This window comes from Prionailurus bengalensis, chromosome D4, assembly GCF_016509475.1.
Source record: "Prionailurus bengalensis isolate Pbe53 chromosome D4, Fcat_Pben_1.1_paternal_pri, whole genome shotgun sequence".
In the NCBI taxonomy this organism is placed as follows: domain Eukaryota; kingdom Metazoa; phylum Chordata; class Mammalia; order Carnivora; family Felidae; genus Prionailurus; species Prionailurus bengalensis.
Genome location: NC_057359.1, coordinates 88,405,436 through 88,426,637, shown reverse-complemented (window position 1 = coordinate 88,426,637; position 21,202 = coordinate 88,405,436). Strand labels below are relative to the sequence as shown.

The 21,202-nt window shown below is 48.3% G+C and overlaps 1 protein-coding gene across 2 annotated transcripts in view; it reads right to left on the bottom strand.

Annotated features, from left to right (window-relative positions):
- GPR107 (G protein-coupled receptor 107) overlaps nucleotides 1-21,202 on the bottom strand; it is a 70,795-nt gene that overhangs the window by 34,474 nt on the left and 15,119 nt on the right. For both annotated transcript variants that reach the window (XM_043566463.1, XM_043566462.1), the window contains exons 2-9: nucleotides 13,986-14,108; nucleotides 13,372-13,422; nucleotides 13,038-13,117; nucleotides 12,141-12,280; nucleotides 9,039-9,076; nucleotides 7,533-7,589; nucleotides 3,871-3,981; nucleotides 3,410-3,543 (exon numbers count right to left, since the gene is read on the bottom strand). In XM_043566463.1, coding sequence (XP_043422398.1) covers nucleotides 3,410-3,543; nucleotides 3,871-3,981; nucleotides 7,533-7,589; nucleotides 9,039-9,076; nucleotides 12,141-12,280; nucleotides 13,038-13,117; nucleotides 13,372-13,422; nucleotides 13,986-14,108 — 734 coding nt within the window. The remainder of the gene's footprint in view (nucleotides 1-3,409; nucleotides 3,544-3,870; nucleotides 3,982-7,532; nucleotides 7,590-9,038; nucleotides 9,077-12,140; nucleotides 12,281-13,037; nucleotides 13,118-13,371; nucleotides 13,423-13,985; nucleotides 14,109-21,202) is intronic.

The window sequence follows — 21,202 nt, the reverse complement described above, 5'->3', positions numbered from 1 at the left end:
CTCGACCCTTTCCGACCTCACCCTAGGAGCTAACCGAATGGGACACAAGACGCCTCTGGAGACAGATTTAAAACTATGAAAGTACACTGAGACTTGAATAAGAGCTACGGAGGAAAGTCACACTCTCAGACATCAAGACATCCTGCGAAGCCACAGCAGCGAAAAGTGTGGAAGGGGTGCAGCGTCCGACAAATAAGCCAACAGAACCGAGAGCTTGGCAATGGATTCCTGCGTGTATGGAGGCTTGGCCTACGACAGACGAGGGGCAGCCAACCGGCTGGAGAAGGACGGACCATTTAATAACTGGCATGGGGAAAATCCGCCCAATCCTGTGTGTGCGTGTGCGTGTGCGTGTGTGCGCAGCTGTGTCCCCACTTCACATTTACATAAAGAAGGACTCCAGATGGATTTCAGTGCCAAACATAACTTACATCCTTTGTGACCCTGGAGTAGGAAAAGGCTTCTTCCGAGAAGCCCCGCCCAAGATTAGATAGCTTTGACTCTGTTAATATGGAAGACTTCCGTTCAACAATGAATACCACAGGTAAGTTTCACAGACTGGGGGAAGAAATTTGCCATGTCTGGGGCAGACAAAGGATCGATGTCCAAACTATGCAAGAAACTCACGTAAAGCGACAAAACGACAGAAAACCCAAAGAAAATGTGCAAAGCACAGAGACGGTCACAAGGAGGGGAACCCAGACGGTTAACAAGGCCCCGGAAGGAGATTTCACGTCACTGGTGGTCAGAGAAATGCAAAATAGAATGAAGCACCAGTTTATACCCAAAAATAAGATGCCAGTGGGGTCTGGGGAAACAGGAACCCTTTGCACCGCTGGCAGGAGCCGAAGCTGGTACGGGCCATCTGGTGGCGGGCGCTTAATGAAATTAAGGAAGACTTTACCCCCTGCCCAGTGCACCTCCTTCTGGGAGCGCGCCTCAGAGGCTGCACGGAGCCATAAGGGGACAGGCCAGGGAGGGGGTGGGAGGTCATGACAACACGGTTGGGGGGACCGGGGCGGGGGGGAGGCCGCGGGAGGGGTCCCTCACCAAAGCGATGGGTGCGTAAAACGTGGGGAGGCGCACTATGGGGTAGCCAAAAATGAATGAACCGGATGGACACACGGCAGCGTGACTAGGCCTTGAAACAGCTACTACTGCGTGACAAACGGCACGAACAGCAATCTAGAGCTGGCATGGTTTACGAAAGTCACAAACATACGCAGGAACAGTAAACACACCCACGCCCAACAACACGCATCACGTGCACCGGAGCAGCTGGGAAGGACCGAGAGAGGGGTCGGGGGTCGGGACGAAGGGGAAATGAAGAACAGGGGCCTGGCACAGACCCATAGGGAGGGTGTGTCACAAACTGACGCACGCTCCCTTTCCGGCCGATTTCCCCCTGGTCCTTTCCCTTCCGACGCCTACCTACTCCAAGGTCAAAAAGGAAGTCGAGGCCAGACGAGTCTGCCACTCCAGAGTGGCGACGACATCTACCCAGAGCACAGAACCGCCCGCTGCCGAGACGGCTCGCTCACACACCCCGGCCCCCTCAACCTGCCATCCTGCTCGAAGCGCCAGCGGCCGGGGCGGTGATGACACGGGAGGGAGAAGAGGCTCGAAAGAGAGCCCCAGTAACTTGGCTCGAACACGGGTTCTACCCTGCCAACCTTCACCCCTCTCGGCCCCCAGTAACCTCTGCTGAAGATGGGGCATCGTCCACCTCCAGGAGGTGCAAGGTGAGCGGACAGAGCCCGCATCCAGCGCTGGACCGGGCAGGGAGCAGGCACTGGAAAGCGAGCGGCTGTCTGTCCTCCCCTTCCACGCGAAGTGCCGTGAACTACACACGTGCTGCGTGCAGCAGGTGCGCCTCTTCTGGCCACAGAGTTAAAACTCACCGTCATCTCATGTAAGCGGACCAGCGAGAGGGACGGTCTCATCGCTAAATAAACAGAAACTGAAATACCCCTGAGCACCTGTCTGCTCAGGTATTTCGTATGCACCTCGCATTTGCATAGTGCCCTGATTTGCAAAGTCCTCTGGCGCACAGGATTTGGGGGGAAGGCGGGGGAATCACACGACACACCTAAGGTTCTAAGACACTCAGAGGAAGGCAGGGCAATGACCCCGCCCCAGTTTTGTGGCCCAGGGAGTGAAGCGAGACACAGAGGTGGGAGCGGTCTGTGTTTACACCTGGAATTGGGTCTCTGAGTCCCAGTTCTGATTTTTCTAATAAAGGAAGAATCAACACTTCACTGAGAAACCTTTTTATAGCCTGAATTGGTTAAGATTCTTGTTTTCTTATGAAGGGCCACCTGACTGATTACCCCAAACACAACCATGCACGGTCCCTCACAAGTAGACGAGTGGCTCTTTCCATCAATCCAAATCTTAAACCGGAGCCTGCACTGCCCTGGCCTGAGCTCGCTACCCCAGCTGAGCATGTCTGCCAGAACACAGGTCCCCGGGGTGCCCAATGCTCCACAGAAAGAGGTATTCCGTATTTGGGATGCCTAATTATCTTATGAACTTAAACGACACCACGTTACAGTGCCATATGCATATACCGTCCTTTACTTAGTTTACAGATCTTATGTAACAAATGCTCACACTGTTCTCTAACTGAAAAGTAGTACTTTATTCTGTTTTTTGGGGGAAAGGAGACAGAATTAAACGCTGGTCCCACACACACGTGCAGCTGCTCCCTTCAAGAACCGAGTACAGGCAGATAAAGCCTTCGGGTTTCAGAAGAGAGGCCAAGAGCCGGGCAGGTGGGCTTTGAGGTTTTTCCTCCAGTGACAAGTCTCTGGAAGCCAACACCTCTGCCCGGTAGACGGGCAATATCGAGCACCGGGCAGTAAGGCTACGCTCTCAGCCAGGCTGTGGCTCCCTGCCACTCTCCTCCTCCTCATGAACAAACAGCCCCTGAATCATCAAAATGCTTGGATCTGCTGTTTAAACAAAGCAAAGAGGGAGGGGGGTGCCTGGGTGGCTCAGTCAGTTCGGTGTCCCACTTCGGCTCAGAACATCAGATCACGGTTTGTGGGTTCAAGCCCCACGTCGGGCTCTGTGCCGACGGCTCAGAACCTGGAGCCTGCTTCGGATTCTGTGTCTCCCTCTCTCTCTCCCCGTCCCCCGCTCATGCTCTGTCTCTCTCAAAAACAAATAAAAATGTTAAAAACAAATCTTAAACATAAAGAAATAAACAAAGCAAAGGGAAGAAAACACCACGGCATGCCAAGCCCCCCCACACACTGCAAAGTCTCCCTGTTTCAGGAAAGATGCCCTTTGAAGAGGGCAGGGTTGCTAGAGCCAATGCCCCCGAGGCACAGAAGCCAGCAAAAGGTGAAATGATACACATCTCAACATACTCTAAGCTGCATGGCTCAAGGAAGTAACAATTTACCGTCGTTTTCGAAGGATGTGAATCCAGATGGTCCCAGAAAGGAAAAAGAAAAAGGCCATAGAGATGTATAACTTAGGGAGAGGGATCTCTCCTGCCGAGAGGTAGCTGTCAGGGTTCTTCTCTGTGATCTCAATCTGCAACGAACGTGAGATTAATTTTTTCTTTTTCAAGAACAGATCACCCCACAGCCAGCAGTCTGTCGCCTTAGCTGCTTCACTCGGGCCGAAGAAAGTACCGGCAGATAGCCGCCACACTCCTAACGCACAGCGTAAAGTGTAAAAACACCCCAAACTGCTTTGTATTTTCCAGCTTAGGAATCCTCTGCAGAGGTGAGATTCCGGCCATTTTTTTCTCCGACTCCGTTTTAAGGGTTGTTAAAACCCACTCTTACAAAGAAACAAATGCCTCACGTTTTACGGGCTGACAAAATCCACGTGGAACACCTCCTGCGCAGTACTCACATCAAGGCTGAAGGAGAGCTCGTCGCTAGACCGCAATTCGTTCCCGGAGCATTTGTGAAAATAAAGACTGTAGAGGCCTTCTTGGTCATCGGTGCTGATGTTAAAGAAAAACTGTAAGTGGAGAGGACAAAGATTTCAGAATGCCAGATCCCCGGCGACGTGTTTAAATCTTAGGAAGAAATCAGGGATGCTAAGGGCGGAAACAAATACAGACAGACGAATTACCTAACCGAATTCCCCCAGGGCAGAGACCAAACAGGTGTTTTCTTCCTCTGCGATTCGGTCTCTGTCCAGGCGACAGGAAAGGGGACGGAAGTGGCTGGCGAGTACCCGCATGCCCACTACCTGGGGTCTACGGTCCACTCCCCACCACCCTGGTTTTGTCACAGACTCCCCAGCTGTGGGAGGTGTGGCTGGGGGCCGCAGGGATGACCTACGATGCAGGTACCTACTTTTCAGTCAACACGTCGCCTTGCTCTTTTAGGTTAAAAACAAAAACAAAAACAAACAAAAAACTCCCGAAAAAGGAAGGAGGCCCGCCTGCTACTTGAAAAGGCAGAGGACCAACACTCCCTCGTTAAAATGTATACCTGTGATTTCAGACAACAGGGACACGGGCCATATTTTCTACATTTGCACACTTTCCTGTTTCTTGCATGTTTCAGGTGTTCAAACGGAGTTTAACGTAAATCCAAAGACATTTTGTAGATAAGATTAGAAAATACGACTCCTTGGTCAAAAGCATTTTGCTACAAGCCTAAGATACGTTCTTGAGGGCTACACAGATGCACGATAAACCATAAGGAAAAGCGAGGAACTGACGGGGCTATAACATCTCTCGTAACAGTTGGGAAGGGATGTGAAGGTCACACGGGGTTTCTGGGGTGCTGGCACTGTTGTATTTCTGGCCCCCGCTGATGGTTACAAAGGTCCACTTAGACAGGATAGGGAAAAAAACAGGTATCTGACGAGAAGACGGAAATAAGAGACCAAAGGTATTCAAGCTGGAATTATTCCTTTGTTAAATCATCTCCCAAGCTCAGCTGTCAACGTCAGAGCGTACGTCTTAGTCCACGCAAGGTAGCCAGAAAACTCTTAACGTCTTGGTAACTTTTAGTTCCACAAGTCAGATGCCCATGAAGATTCTAAGAAATAGAAATTTCTAAAAAAGTCAGCAGAAATATCATGGCCGATCCCAGGAGGCACCTGACCGGCAAACAAAATCAAACACGAATGTATATTCTAGAGTAGGAATAAGGCCTAACGGTCCCCTTCCTGCTTTAGGCAGATAAGCTATCATCCCTGCTCCGTGGATGGGGTAGAAAGGCTCACAGTGACTGCCTTGTCCAAAATTAGCGAACAGCAAGGCAAGGGGTCATGTACCGACTTCTTTACGAGGAGAAGGGAAGCCAGAGAGAAGGCAGACTGGCCATCCACTGCCTGTCGCATGCACGCACCCCGAGAACGCTACAAACTGTTTATCTTAACGTTCTTAACCATCACACAAGCTGCTTCCCCACGACCCTCACCCTGACACAGAGCGTCAGTAAGTGACAAATGTGTAAATCCCACCACGTTTTCTTTCCTTGGTGATTTTTAAAGAAACGGTTTAGAGAAATTTCAAAAAGCTTACCGTATTAGCAAGCATTTTAAAATGAGAGAAGGAAAAAGGAAAGTACCTTTCGTATTTTCTTAAGGAGGCAGGGAACAAAGTGGTTAAACACATGGGCCTTGGGGTCAGACAAAGTTGGGCTTGAATCCTCCCCTTGGACAAGTTACTTAACCTCTCTGAGCCTCAGTCTCCTCATCTGTAAAAGGGGAATGGTAACAGTGCCTACCTCACCGAGGTGCTGGAAGGATGAACTGGGGTAAGGACAACGTGTAAGTACTCAGCGCAACGCCTGGCGCCCAGTTACTTGGCTCCGTGATTACTAATGGACACAGCCTATCATGGGAGGGCCCGAGGTTAGGGACTTTGCATACATCAGTAATAAAACAGACTTAAAAAAACCTCTCCCTTATGGCTACCTTCTAACGGGAGCAACAGAACATCCGCATAATAAATAAGCAGAGTACACAGCAGGTTGGAAAAAGGAAAAGTGCTCGGGGCGCCTGGGTGGCGCAGTCGGTTAGGCGTCCGACTTCAGCCAGGTCACGATCTCACGGTCCGTGAGTTCGAGCCCCGCGTCGGGCTCTGGGCTGATGGCTCGGAGCCTGGAGCCTGTTTCCGATTCTGTGGCTCCCTCTCTCTCTGCCCCTCCCCCGTTCATGCTCTGTCTCTCTCTGTCCCAAAAATAAATAAAAACGTTGAAAAAAAAAATTTTTAAAGGAAAAGTGCTAAGGGAAAGCCTGCAGGGACAGGGGAAGGAAGGGAGCTGCATTTAAAACAGGGCGAACGGAGGAAGCTTTGACGAGATGATGATATTCGAGCAAAGGCTCGAAAGAGGAAGAAATTAATCATGTGGATTCTGAGGGACAAGCATTCCCACTAGGGGGCACAGCCACAGCAGAGGCTCAGGCCTGATCGGTTCTGGGAGGGAGCAAGCAGCAAGGTGGCTTCCGTGGCTGGAGCAGAAAACAGGAGCCGAGGTCAAAGACAAGACGGCAGCCAGACCACGTGGCCTTGCAGACCGGGAAGGGCTCGAGGCTTTTGCTCTGAGGCAGATGGGAAGCCGCCAAGGGTTCTGAGCAGACGAGCGTCCACAGGCTCTCAATTAGCTACTAAAACCTGGGGGTACTAAATTTAAAGAACATATAAAATTGTTTAGAGAGTCAAAATGATCTATGCTGAAAGAAATCAGGACAGTGGATGCAGGGATGGGGGGGCGCTGAGGTGCTAAAAATACCGGAAATCTCGATAGAGAGTGGGTTACATGGGAGCGTGCCTTTGCCAGAACTGATCAAATTGCGTGTGTAAGCCCTGTGCGTTTCACTCGAAGCAAATTAGACCTCAATTAATGAAAACTGCTTAGAAAAGAGACAGCGATTCTTACAAATTCACGATAAAAGATTATTTGTATAGTGTTTCACAAAGCACTTTTATATCTTTAAAAATGACACTTACAAGAACTCTATGAGATAGGTTCCATCATGTTTCACTTTCAGATGACTGGAGAGCAAGATCCGGGAGTTAACTGAGTTGTCTGAGGTCACCACCTAGTAAGTGGGCGCTGGACCCCATCCAAGGCTGTAAGGCTGCCACACGTGGTCTCGTGCACCGAACAGCGGGACCAGCTGGGCCGGTCACTCAAGGCCTAGGGGCCCCGGTGAATTCATCTCTCAAATCCTACCAGCATCGTCAATGATCGCCACAGGTCTTCCTAGGTACAGAATTCTGTGCTTCTAGAACACTCTGAATAGGGGGCAGCACGGGATTAAAGAGGCAGAGGTGTGGGGACAGCCGGGCCGACGTGGGCTGGAATCTGGACCCTGTCACTCACGCTGGACATTCACAAAGTGGCTCATTCTCAGAGACATGATCTGGTAAGCGGTGGGTAACCGTGTCCACCTTGTAGGTTTGCCAGGGAAAGAGTGACCGCGTTCGAGTGACCGATGTGTAGCATGCCTAAACTATCGTTCCTAAACTCAAACTTCCTTCACAAATTCACCCATTTACGCTGTAGGGATAAATCCTACGGAGATGACTCAAAGAGAATACATACCTGAAAAGAAACTGCCCCATCGCTGTTGTGAACAGAAAAGGATTTTTCTCCCGTGGCCTAAAAAACAAAAAACAAAACACAATCGCCTGTTTTAGGAGGACACTGGCAAAAAACGTATGCTCATAAAAATGGAAATGGAAAAACGAAACCAAAAACACATCCTTTTAAAAAAAATCCTGAGTTGGCTGACCTTCAAAAGCTCTCTGAAAATAAAATTCACCATCCTTTCAAGATGTCTGAGATCCCCTTTCCCAGAGAATGGGAATTCCTCCTCGCCTACTTCCTATTCCCTGCGGTCTCTTCTGCCTCCCCGATAACCCCCTATTCCCTGCCCCCGCCCTCCCGATCTCGCCCCCACCCCCACCCCGGAGCACATCTCTGCTCTTCCGGCTTCAGCAAGACTACGGATGCCTGCCCAGGTCACACCCCGACATGCCACCTGGACGCCATTCCCGATTTCAAACCACCGGCCTGCTGCCATCGGCGCAACCGACAAGTTCTCGGCAACGGAAAGGAAGGGACTCCGGATACAGCCAACAACATGGCCGAACTCAAAACGGTCACGCGGACTCAAAGACGACAACCGGGGCGCGTGCCGCATAAGGCACTTCTACAAAGCTCTGCGTCACTGATCTGCAGAGGCGGATCGGTGGCTGCCGGGGGTGGGAGGAGGAGCCTGCAGGACAGTGAATGGGTGCCCGGTCTCGATCGTGGTGGCGGGTTCACAGGTGGACGCTTAGGGCGAAACTTTTCAAAGTGCGCACTTAACCGTATGACGATTACCCTTCAACGCATCGGTTCCGACGGAGCGCTGCCGTCTGGGTGCCCCCTCGCTGAAAACTCAAGATACCCCAAGCCCAGACGTTGCCGATTTTTCCTTCTGCGACTTCTACCACCTCTTCGTCTACTGCAAACAGTAGAAGATAAACACCTCCCTCCCCTGCCTCGCCCCCAGCCCTTACTTCCCATCCCGAGGCTCTGCTCTGGTTGCAGACCCTCGCGACGCTGTCAGGGCACCGTGTGTTTTCACAGCGGGCGCTCTTCCGGGTCCTCCTCGTTCCACTCTCCCCCACTCCCAGGCTCCTCTGCACGTTACTTGCAGGGCAGCGTCTGCCCCAAACACCATCTGTATCAGTCTCTCCTAACCAAGAACTCCTGAGGACTTCCTATTTTGGGTGCATCAATAAACACCCTCTATTGTCTGGACCTATATTATCTAAGATCCCCCGCTCTGCCCAAGGCACACCTTCTATTTCCCACAGGCCGGCGCCCGGCACCTGTCAGGCTTATTCTTCCAGTGTAGTAATAGCTCTCCCGACAGAGAGCAACGCCCCGTGGAGTAGGCACGCGCACCTGTGTGTGTACCTGCTTGTGTGTATGCCCATACGTTCATACCCACATTCGTATCCCCACATTCAGTCGCTTACACATACATACAGCCACACACATATACACACAGCTACAAATATACGCAGAAAAGCTGAGCAGTGGGTGGTCAGTTCTTACCTTGGAATCTACCGTGCTTCTTTTAGACTTTCCACCGTCTAGAAGCAGAAACATTTAAAAGATGTTACTGCACGATTCAGCTCTTAGATAGATTACAGTGTCACGTGATGAGGCTCTCGCTTGTCTAGTATCAAATAAATCAAACAAACAAGGTGAGGCCGTATGCCATCTTGTAGAATACCAACTCCTCAGATTCTAAAACGATTCTTCAATTGCAGAAGCAGCAAATTGGAGCTTATAAATGCTCTCTTTTTAAATTTTTTTAAGGTTTATTTAGTGTTGAGAGACAGAGAGAGCACGAGTAGGGGAGGGGGAGAGAGAGAGGGAGACACAGGATCCAAAGCAGGCTCCAGGCTCCGAGCTGTCAGCACAGAGCCCGACGCGGGGCTAGAACTCACGAACCGCGAGATCATGACCTGAGCGGAAGTCGGACGCTTAACTGACTGAACCACCCAGGTGCCCCATAAATGCTCTCTAACAAAGGATAACATTCAGTCCCAACAGGGAAACTCATCTCTGAATAATCTAGTGTATGTTATTGCCAGAGATGCCACACGGAGTGACCTTCCTCATTTTCTAAGTAATCACATTTAAAAACAGATCAGGGGCACCTGGGTGGTGCAGTAGGTTAAGCGTCCGACTTCAGCCAGGTCACGATCTCGCGGTCCGTGAGTTCGAGCCCCGCGTCGGGCTCTGGGCTGATGGCTCAGAGCCTGGAGCCTGTTTCCGATTCTGTGTCTCCCTCTCTCTCTGCCCCTCCCCCGTTCATGCTCTGTCTCTCTCTGTCCCAAAAATAAATAAACGTTGAAAAAAAAAATTTAAAAACAGATCATTGTTTCAAAATATGTACACACGGGGCACCTGGGTGGCTCAGTCGGTTAACATCCGACTCTTGATTTTGGCTTAGGTCACGATCTCATGGTTCCTGAGTTCCAGCCCCACATCGGGCTCTGTGCTGACAGCGTGGAGCCTGCTTGGGGATCTTCTCTCTCTCCCTCTCTCTCTCTGCCCCTCCCCTGTTTCTACATGCACACACACACTCTCTCCCTCTCAAAATAAATAAACAACAACAACAAAATATGAGTGTGTATATATACATATATACATACATACATACACACACACATATATATACACACACACACACACACACACATATATATGTGTGTGTGTATGACATCTATTTACACATACGGAAAAATTCATAGCAAATAACGGTAGCATAATTGATGCTTTTTCCCGACAGCAGGGAGTGTTAAGATTGCTAATGGCTTCTTTCATGGAACAGAGAGGGCATCTGGGCCTTATTTTTATTTAAGATATCTTCATGGGGAAGACAGGATCTCAACCTCGCTGTAGGGAGAGAGTTTCACAATAAAAGTAGGGAAAGGATACTTTCCGTGCAGCGAATGTGTACGTGAGCATGAGAAACCAGCACGAGGAGGAAATGGTACGCAGACACTAAGCTGCACCATCACGCAAAGGTAACGTTTCTGTATGTCTTTTAATTGGGATTAGAGTTTTGACACACTGAGAAAAAAAAGTGTCAATAATAAAGAGTAAGTTCTCGGGGCGCCTGGGTGGCGCAGTCGGTTAAGCGTCCGACTTCAGCCAGGTCACGATCTCGCGGTCTGCGAGTTCGAGCCCCGCGTCGGGCTCTGGGCTGATGGCTCAGAGCCTGGAGCCTGTTTCCGATTCTGTGTCTCCCTCTCTCTCTGCCCCTCCCCCGTTCATACTCTGTCTCTCTCTGTCCCAAAAATAAATAAAAATGTTTAAAAAAATAAATAAATAAATAAATAAATAAATAAAATAAAGAGTAAGTTCTCTTTAAGAACTAAACTATCAGATAAACCTGACAGTTAATAAAAGAGGCAATAAATATAAACTGGTTAATCAACATATGGAGGAAAAGTGCAACCTCGGTAGTTAAGAGTAAATACCCAAACAGGAGTCCTTTTTGCCTTTTACTTTGGGTCCAAAACAAACAAACGTACACCAAAATCCCAGTCCTGGCTAGGACAAGGTGATGTGGGCACTATTCTCATATATTTTCCAAAAGGAGTATCAATTCATACAACTCATTTGGAAAGGAGCTGAAAATAGTACCAATATTCTCTCAGTACTCCTATCCTTTGAAGCGAATATTCCAGTTCAGGGAACCCATCCTAAAGAAAGTTCTAGAAATGACCAAAGTTCTACAATAAAGAACCTCCAGTGCAGCAATATTTATAATAGCATGACCATGGAAATACGTCTCCTTAAGGGGAAAGCTTGAGCAAGTTACAGTATCCATATAATGGGATGGCTGGTAAGAATGAACTATCTTAAAGTTGAGTGAACAGGGATGCTTAGGAAATTACAAACATGACTATGACTCTTAAACATCGGGGGCGCCTGGGTGGCTCAGTCAGTTAAGCCTCCGACTTTGGCTCAGGTCACAATCTCACGGTTCGTGGGTTCGAGTCCTGCATTGGGCTCTGTGCGACTGCTCAGAGCCTGGAGTCTGCTTCAGATTCTGTGTCTCCCTCTCTCTCTGGCCCTCCCCTGCCTGCACTCTGTCTCTCTCAAAAATGAATAAACATTAAAAGAATTTTTACAAGAAATAAAAATCAAATGTTCTAGACCCACCCAGGAAACAGCTCAGAAGAAAACAGAAATACGGGGGCACCCGAATGGCTCAGTCGGTTAAGCCTCTAACTTCAGCTCAGGTCATGATCTCACAGTTCCTGAGTTCGAACCCCGCAGTGGGCTCTGGGCTGGTGCATAGCCTGCTTGGGTTTTTCTCTCTCTCTGCCCCTTCCTCACTTGTGTAAGGGTTCTCTCTCACTCTCTCAAAAATAAACTTAAAAAAAAAGAAAAAAAAAGAAAAGAAAAGAAAAAGAAAACAGAAATACTAAAATTCTAACACAACAAGGTCAGAGAAATTACTGTTCTGTTTCTCCTTTCCCCCAGTTTCCACCTTTTTCTTTGATGGTTATTTATTCTTGGACAACCTCCAAAATAAAATAATGCTATGACCGTGTGTGGTTTTTACCTGGGGACAAAGAAGAATCTACGAAGCAGGGTGGTAAAGAAAATGCTGTTCTCCACCTTATAGTTTACCTTGTTTCTGCTGAGTCTGGTTGCCCGCTGGAACAGGGTCAACACCAGGCTCCTGGCTCTGGCCAAGGACTTTCTCATCCTTGCTGAAGATGATCTTTGGTAGCTGGGTACCAGCATCTGGTGGAGATCTTACTCTCACCCTAAGTTCAAATAAGAGAAAAGTAAACAAGTTCAAAGGAAGGCTAGGGCCCTTTGAGTGCCCCGTGTTACACACTGTCCCGGGGTCTAAACCCATCATCTCAGGTAGGCCTTACGAGGTCCCTGATGTGGATTCTACTGTCTGCTTTGTACACCTGCTGAAATGGGGGCTCGGGGAGGTTAATAACTTGCCCAAGAGTGGTGAGGCCGGAAGCAGCCGGGCGAGGACCTGACGTTCTCACTCCGAAGCTTACATTCCTAGCGACCACACGGCTCTGATGAACGTATTTTCCCCCTTAGCGTCTAAAATGTGTTCAACGAATTGGCGCACAAGGGAAGTGGAGCGAGGGGTAAAAAAACCGAGTAAGATGTTAAAGGGAACTCTGGGAGGGCATGTGAGGGGCAGTGGGCGCTATGTGTGGCCTGCCGAACGTGCATTCCCTCCCTTCTCCCCGCTCGGCAGACCCTGTCCTGCCAAGGAGCCAACGGTTGCCTGAAGCCTTCCCTCCTCTTCTCTAAGTCACCCGTTTCTCCACCCTACTTCCTCTCTATATTGCCGTGACCACGTGTATTGCCGTTGGGTCTCCGTCATTAATCTGCACGCTTCTCGGGGGCGGCGCCTCTGTCCCCCTCATCACGTTCTTGACGTCCTGCCTTCGGCCCAGTACCTGGTAGACGCTCCGCGAATGTCAGCTTAGCTACCCAACCCCCCCTAAGTCTCCTCTAGGATGGGACTGAAGGAACACTGCAATTACTTACTCGCTTCTGGAGATGTCTAGGATTAGAAGGGTGACGGAGATGGACTTTTTTTTTAAAATACAGTAATTCACATCTTCATCCTGAGAAAGGAAGCCCCGGGGGTACATCATCTCATTCGCTCACGTCAGAATAAGAACAGAAAGTTTTCAGGACCAAGGCAAGCAAGTGACCCGTGCTCCGCCCCAGACCACACAGCTGTGGGTGCTCGGAGAGGCCAGGGACTCAAAGCAGCCCCCACCGCCAGGAACACAGCACTGACAAAAGCAGGAGGCTCCCACCCAGCGTCTTGGGCTCAAGGTGATGAGGGGAACCGGGTCATGCAAGGGATGCTCACCAGGTAGGAAGAAAACCCGTCATTCTTTGTACGGTCCAGGCTGAATCCAATCTAAGAGGGGGAGGAAAGGGCAGAGCTAAGTGTCCACACAGTGCTTTGGCATCCACACCTTTCTTACTCAAGGAGCAGAAAAGGCGATTCTTTGGCCTAGCCTGCTCTTGGTCTTCTGAGCATTCATTTTGTAAGAAGCAACCCCAGTTACGAAAAATTATTCAAGAATTACAACTTAAGTGTTAAAAAATAAAACTATCGGGGCGCCTGGGTGGCGCAGTCGGTTAAGCGTCCGACTTCAGCCAGGTCACGATCTCGCGGTCCGTGAGTTCGAGCCCTGCGTCAGGCTCTGGGCTGATGGCCCGGAGCCTGGAGCCTGTTTCCGATTCTGTGTCTCCCTCTCTCTCTGCCCCTCCCCCGTTCATGCTCTGTCTCTCTCTGTCCCAAAAATAAATAAACGTTGAAAAAAAATAAATAAATAAATAAAACTATCTGATGCCCACCGCCCAAGTTTAATTTTCTCTACATTGGGATACTTCATATTTAAGTGGGGGGCGGGGGTTGAAGCTCTCATCTACACAACAGAAACGGGTAAAGCCCTTGACCTCCTGGAAGGCACTTACGGTTGTGTCCTTGTCTGTGGCTCCTTCAGGTTCATTCACTGAAAGGCTACTGACATTAACCACCATGTACCCGTCCTTGAAGAATCCAAAGGTGTTCAGATGAACCTTATGCCTCACATCGTCCTAGAAAGATTTGCCGTGGTGGAATTAGTCAAAGGGAGAAGTTAACTTGATTTATGTAACCTATTTATTGCTTGAAAAACTACAGTATCTAGCTAGCTAGCTCACGTTTCCGTATACTTGGCAATATACACAATACATATACCTTCCTGCTCCAAAGGCTGAAGCAGACTCATCAGAAATTCATATCAACAGTTTTGCAGAAAGAGGCATACAATAGATTCAATTCATCCCCGTGCATTTGTAAGGGCCCCAGGGGCAGACTTGGTGGTCAAGCGGAATGTGACTCCCCGGGAAGGAGGAACAATGTTTTAGTCATCCTCACAAGCTTCCCGCTAGCACAAGGCCTGGCATCAGGAGGCGCTCAAAACATGATGGGGGAGGGGAGAGGGGAGGGGGGAGGGGAAAAGTGGCCAAAGGTGCTCCGACAATACGCTCATTTATATAAATCTTCCTATGAGAGTTTTACGCACCTACCCGGCTCCTCCCACTGCGGGACGATGAAGGACGCCTGACATTATTTTTCTGACCTACGATACAATTTTTTAACATCTGCATCTAAAATGATGTCACACACGATGGGGTTTCAGGAAACAAAGCCTTATGCAGCAGGAATCCAGGCACTAGCCGGGTGGAGGGCGATGTCTCGGACACAGGACAGCCCTGAGATCTGCTGAAACTGCGACACGTGGGCAGGTGCTACCACGGCCGCCTGAAGCCATCTCAAAGTTGGGACTCCAATCTCAACTAATACATTTTAAGGCCAAAAGAACAAAAGCTCTAGGGAATACTTCTAAAACGGAGGCTCCGTGAAGACAGTGCATATTGGGTAAGTCAGGAGTTTTATGTTGAGAATCACGTGCCTAAATCTGAGCACCTTCAGAAGCTAACAGTTATTAATTAGGAAGCTTCTAGATGCAAGGCACTAAGCCGAGCACTTTTCTAAATCCTGCATTTGGTCCTTCCTCCAATCTGCACAGTCCTTTTTGCTACTGTTTGCTTCTGGCTCATGTTTTTTAATTCTACCCTTTGTTCCTTCCAGTTTTAAACATAAACTACGTTACAATCCACTGAGATGCTCTGGGGGCTCTAATTCTGCTTCCGGTGTTCTCTGTTGGCTTTCACAGCCGGCTGTTTCTTCGCGTGAGTGCTAATTTTCTCTCTAGACTTGGGTCTCCCGGACATCAGAGGGAGTCTAAAATCGCAAACCCCAAAGGCCTCGGAGGAGAGGCTGTGGATCAGTCTGCAGCATTCAAATCATAAACTGGGGGTGTCTGGGTCGGTTGAACGTCAGACTTCGGCCCGGGTCACGATCTTGCCATTCATGAGTTCGAGCCCCGCGTAGGGTTCTGTGCTGACGGCTCGGAGCCTGGAGCCCGCTTTGGATTCTGTGTCTCCCTCTCTCTGCCCCTCCCCTGCTTGCACTCTCTCAAAGATAAATAAACATTAACATTTTTTTAAAAAAATCATAAACTGTAACCCCCTACACGATAGCGAAAACACTTACTTTACTGCCATTAGGAGGGTTATGTTTCCTAGCCCACTCATCAATTCAAGGACTCCAGCTCTGAGGGTCCTATAATATTAGGGGCTAAGGAGAGGGACAAAGCTCCAGCCACACCCTGACCATCCCACCCCCTCTGCCTCCTTGCACCCAAGGCTTTGGCTCCAGAGGCTGCAGCTTCCCCACCCCCACCGTCTTTTTTTTTTTGGCCTCTAGGAATTTCCCTAATTTTCCTAGGAGCCAGCTGTGCATTTAGAGAACGTCGCTGGACTCCCACTCCCGGGTGGGAGAGAGTAGCCTGCAGCACACGGGAACTCCCAGGGAGGACAAGAGAAGCAGAGAAGATATTAGAAGTCATCCGCTGGAAGGCTCGACCACAAACCCCAAAATGCCAAAGCTCACATCCTTTTTCAGGATTCTAAGAGAATGATGTGAGTGCCTCTTTTCCCAATGCTCCCGAAGGCACAAGACTAGCACAGTCCTAGATGCACGGGAGAGAAATCAATTCAACTCCATATGACGGACACCTCGGGACACTGCGGTTTCAGGCTCTGGCAGGATCCCCAGAGACAGAATGAATAAACAAATTCCTGCCCCGAGCGGAGCCTCACAACAGAACACTAAGATAAACGAGGCCGCCGTAGGTACGATCCATTCAAACACAGGGAAATTGTCTACGGGAATAGAGTCAGGTGAGGGGGATCCTTGGGAGGAAGAGGCTTCAGTGGCTACAGGAGGGGGTCGGAAGGAGCTTCTGGAAGTGTTTGGTGACACTCTTGTGGTTGCACAATTGTGTTTATTTACGTTGTGGAAATTCACCAGGTTATGAGCCAATAATGACTATTTTTTAGCATGTGTATTATACACGAAGGTTTAAGTCCTACAAGTATGCTTGTTCTAATTTATCCAGCATTTAGATGCTACGTGACAAAATGGAAGCCTGGTTTGTTTTTTTTTTTAATTTTTTTTTTTTTAACGTTTATTTATTTTGGGGACAGAGAGAGACAGAGCATGAATGGGGGAGGGGCAGAGAGAGAGGGAGACACAGAATCGGAAGCAGGCTCCAGGCTCCGAGCTGTCAGCACAGAGCCCGACGCGGGGCTCGAACCCACAGACTGTGAGATCATGACCTGAGCCGAAGTCGGACGCTTAACCGACTGAGCCACCCAGGCGCCCCTGGAAGCCTGGTTTTAAAAAAAAAAAATGCTTAACTCATTCAGTCCACCAAAGATATTTTCTGCATATTTGGGGGAAAATGTTTCAATAGCAAGCTTAAAACAGTTGTTTTTTCTATTTAAACATTACATTCCTTTATTGTTTTTTCTCACTTTTATATTAGCATTTCACTTGATAAAACACTGCCACAAAATACATGTTTTTGAATAATTTTATTTTTGCTTTTTATTTAGAGAGAGAGCGTGCATGTGAACGCGCAAGTGGAAGAGGGCCAGAGGGAGGGAGGGAGAGAGAGAGAGCATCCCAAGCGGGCTCCACGCTATCAGCGCGGAGCCTAACACGGGGCTCGATTCCATGAACTGCGAGATCGTGACCTGAGCCGAAATCAAGAGCCGGACACTTAACCGACTGAACCAGCCAGGTGCCCCTCCATTATTTTTTAAATTATGGTAAAAATACACAAATCATCATATTTAACATAACACCACGGCTACTTATAATGCAGAAACCACATTTTGAGAGAAATACTCCTCTAAAATCTCCAAGTTTCCTTTTAAACATTCGTAACAGCATCATAACTCCACATTTTCCACACCTTTCGAGAAACGGGTTACGGGCCGAGGGCTTTCCCAGGGCATCCCATCCTCACCCAGCCCAGTGTGATTCAGAGCGGCAGCTCCACGGTAGAGACGCAGACACAGGTTCAGGGGTGAAATCGTGGCCCAAGACAACAGAGACGATCAGTGGTAAAGCTGGGATTGCAACACAGATCTGACGGGAAAGCCATTTCACCCTCCCAATATGCAAAGGTAATCACGACATGATATTAAATGCAAACTGGACAACCTAGAAGAAATGGACAAATTCCTAAAAACACACAACTTCCCAAGGCTGACTCCTAAAGAAAGAGAAAATCTGAACAAACTAACAATGAGTAAGGAGACCAATCAAACGGGAAAAAGAGTTGAGGCCAAATTAACAGCCACCCCTCTCAACTTCTTCCCAAAAAACCGAAGAGGCAGGAGCATGTCCAAAGCCACTGTACAAGGCCAGCTTTATCCTGAAACCGAAGCCATATAAGGACACTACAAGACAAGAACAGTAGAGGCCAATATCCCTGATGAACGCAGACGAGAAACTCCGTAACACGATACGACCAAACTGAACTCGACAGCACATGGAAGGATCACACGCCATGATCAAGCGCGATTCACCCCCAGGATGCAAGGATGGCTGAATATATGCAAATCAAGAAATGTGATACGTCACAATAACAAAATGAAGGGAGAAAAAAATCCTATGATCACCTCAATAAACGCAGAAAAAGTAGTCAACAAAAAAAAAACACATCATTTCATGATAAAGACCCTCAACAAATCAGGTACAGAAGGAACGCACCGCAGTATAATACAGGCCGTATAAATGACAAGCCCAGAGCTGACATCATCCTTAACAGGGAAAAGCGGAAGATTTGTCCTCTAAGCTCGGGAACAAAATAAGGTTCCCCACTGTTACCATGCTTATTCAACACAGTACTGGCAGTCCTGGCCAGAGCAATCAGGCGTGAAAAACAAGTAACAGGCATCGAACTACAAAGGAAGATGTAAAACTGTCACTATTTACAGATGGCATGCTATTTTATATAGAAAACAATAAGCTTCCACTGTTAGAACTAATACGTGAATTCCTTAAAGCTCTAGAATACAAAAATCAATAGCACTGAGGTGGCTCAGTTGCTCAAGCGTCTGACTCTTGGTTTCGGCTCAGGTCACGATCTCATGGTTCGTGCATTTGAGCCCCGCATCGGGCTCTGTGCTGGCATCTCGGAGCCTACTTGGGATGCTCGGTGTCTCTCTCTCTCTCTCTCTCTCTCTCTCTCTCTGCCCCTCCCCCCTCATACTGTCTCTGCCTCTCTCAAAATAAATAAACTTAAAAAAAAATCAGTGGCATCTCCATACACTAGCAACAAAGCATCTGAGAGAGAGAAAAAAAATTTTACAAGCATCAAAAGCAATAAAATACTTAGGCATAAGTTTAGCAAAGGAAGTGATAGATCTATATATACCCTGAAAACCATAAAAACAATGATGAGAGAAACTGAAGACAGAAATAAATGGAAAAATCATCTGTGTTCATGGATCGGAAGACTTACTATTGTAAAAACGTCAATACTATCCAAAGCAACCTACACATTCAATGTCAACCCTACTAAAATGCCAACGGCATTTTTCATAGAAATAGACCAAACAACCCCAAACTCCTACGGGACCACAGAAGCCCCCAAATAACCAAAGCACTCTTGAGTAGGACAAAGCTGGAGGCATCACACTGCCTGGTTTCAAAGTCTATTACGAAGCCACAGTGATCAAAACAGTGCGACACTGGCATGAAAACAGAGGCCGATGGAACAGGACACAAAGGGCCCAGAAATAAGTCTGCACGTGTATGTCCAACTGATCTCTGACAAAGCGGAGGACAGTCTCCACTGCAAATGGCGCTGGGAAAACTAGATCTCTTCATGCACGAGAATAAACCGGACCCTTTCTCACTCCATGCACACACATCAGTTCAAAATGGACTGAAGACTCAAACGTAAGATTATAAACTGTAAAACTACTAGTAGAAGAAAACATAAGAAAAACTTCTTGACGCTGGTCTGGGCAATGACTTTTTGGGTAAAACCCAAAGCACAGGCAACCAAAAAAAACAGCACGAACAGACAAATGGGGACTGCATCAAACTGAGAAGCTTCTGCACAGGAAAGAAAACAAGAGAGTGAAGAGACAACATTCTGAAAGGAGAGAAAATATTGGCAAATCATATATCTGATACCGGGCTAATACCCAAAATACATGAGGATCTCAAACAACTCAACAGCAAAACAAAAAAACCCAAAAAACCCAAATAACCTGACTTAAAAATGGGCAAAGCATCGGGCCGCCTGGGTGGCTCAGTCAGTTAAGCGTCCGACTTCGGCTCAGGTCATGATCTCACAGTTCCTGAGTTCAAGCCCCACATTGGGCTCCGTGCTGACAGCTCGGACCCTGGAGCCTGCTTCCGATTCGGTGTCCCCCTCTCTCTCTGACCTTCTCCTGCTCATGCTCTCTCTCTCTCTTCCTCTCTCTCTCTCTCTCTCTCTCTCTCTCGCTCTCTCAAAAATAAACACAAAAAGGGGCGCCTGGGTGGCTCAGTCGGTTGAGCAGCCGACTGCGGCTCAGGTCATGATCTTAGGGTCCGTGAGTTCGAGCCCCGCGTCGGGCTCTGTGCTGACAGCTCAGAGCCTGGAGCCTGTTTCCGATTCTGTGTCTCCCTCTCTCTGACCCTCCCCTCTTCATGCTCTGTCTCTCTCTGTCTCAAAAATAAATAAACGTTAAAAAAAAAAATAAAAAAAACACAAAAAAAATTAAAAATAAAAAAAGTGTTCAGTATTACCATTTGCCAGTATCATCTGTACGACCTGCACCTAACCTAACCCCCATCTGTTTTAAGTTACCGCGTCGCTGTGTCAAATAAGGTGTGTGTGGAAGGCATTGTGCAAACCCTATTTTACTATACAAACCGTAGATACATGGACACTTTGAAACTGGAAGGAACCGGGAAGGTCATCCATTCTAATTGTTCATTCAACTTCATTTGATTCGATGTAGTGTAAATAAACCAACATTCACATGATACCACGAATGGCTGAGGCCCCAAACGTGAAGAATACTCAGTCCCAGAAAAAACGGCCAGTAGTCGGTTCTGAGTGCAGAGGGATACAAAAAACGCTCCTTCCAGACCTGGGTACCCTGGGACAAATGCCCCATCTGTTCCGTAACTCCTATGCCAGAGTGCTCCAGCCAGCGTCTGGGGAGGAGGTAGGAGTGAGTCAGAATCGTCACATTTCTCCCTCCAGACACTCTCCTAGGAGGAGCGGCGAGGTCAGTCTGACTGGATGAGGAAGCAAAAAGGAGACACGGGGCGGGGCGGGTGCCAAAGTAGGGTGAAAACGACAATATCAGACACAAAGACGATTTAATTACATTTGCAACAACCACACTTTTTTTTTTTTTTTTTTTGGTAAGATTTTAAGGTAAGCTCTACACCCAACATGGGGCTCGAACTCACAACCCTGAGATCAAGAGTCTCGTGCTCCAACTGAGGCAGCCAGAAGCACCCGCCCCCATTAATTCTGTTAGCACCGACACAGCAGTAATGTCTGTTTCCCCAAGGATTTCAGAGACTGCAAACACTTGACCTTGTAGCCAGTACTATGCTAAGAGCTTTATCTACCACCACTCATTTAGTTTTAGGCTCATCTGTTCATTTTGAAAGAGAGAGAGTGAGCGAGCACGGAGGGAGGGGCAGAGAATCGCAAGCAGGCCTCCGCTCTCAGCACAGAGCCTGACACAGGGCTCGATCCCACAAACCCCGAAAT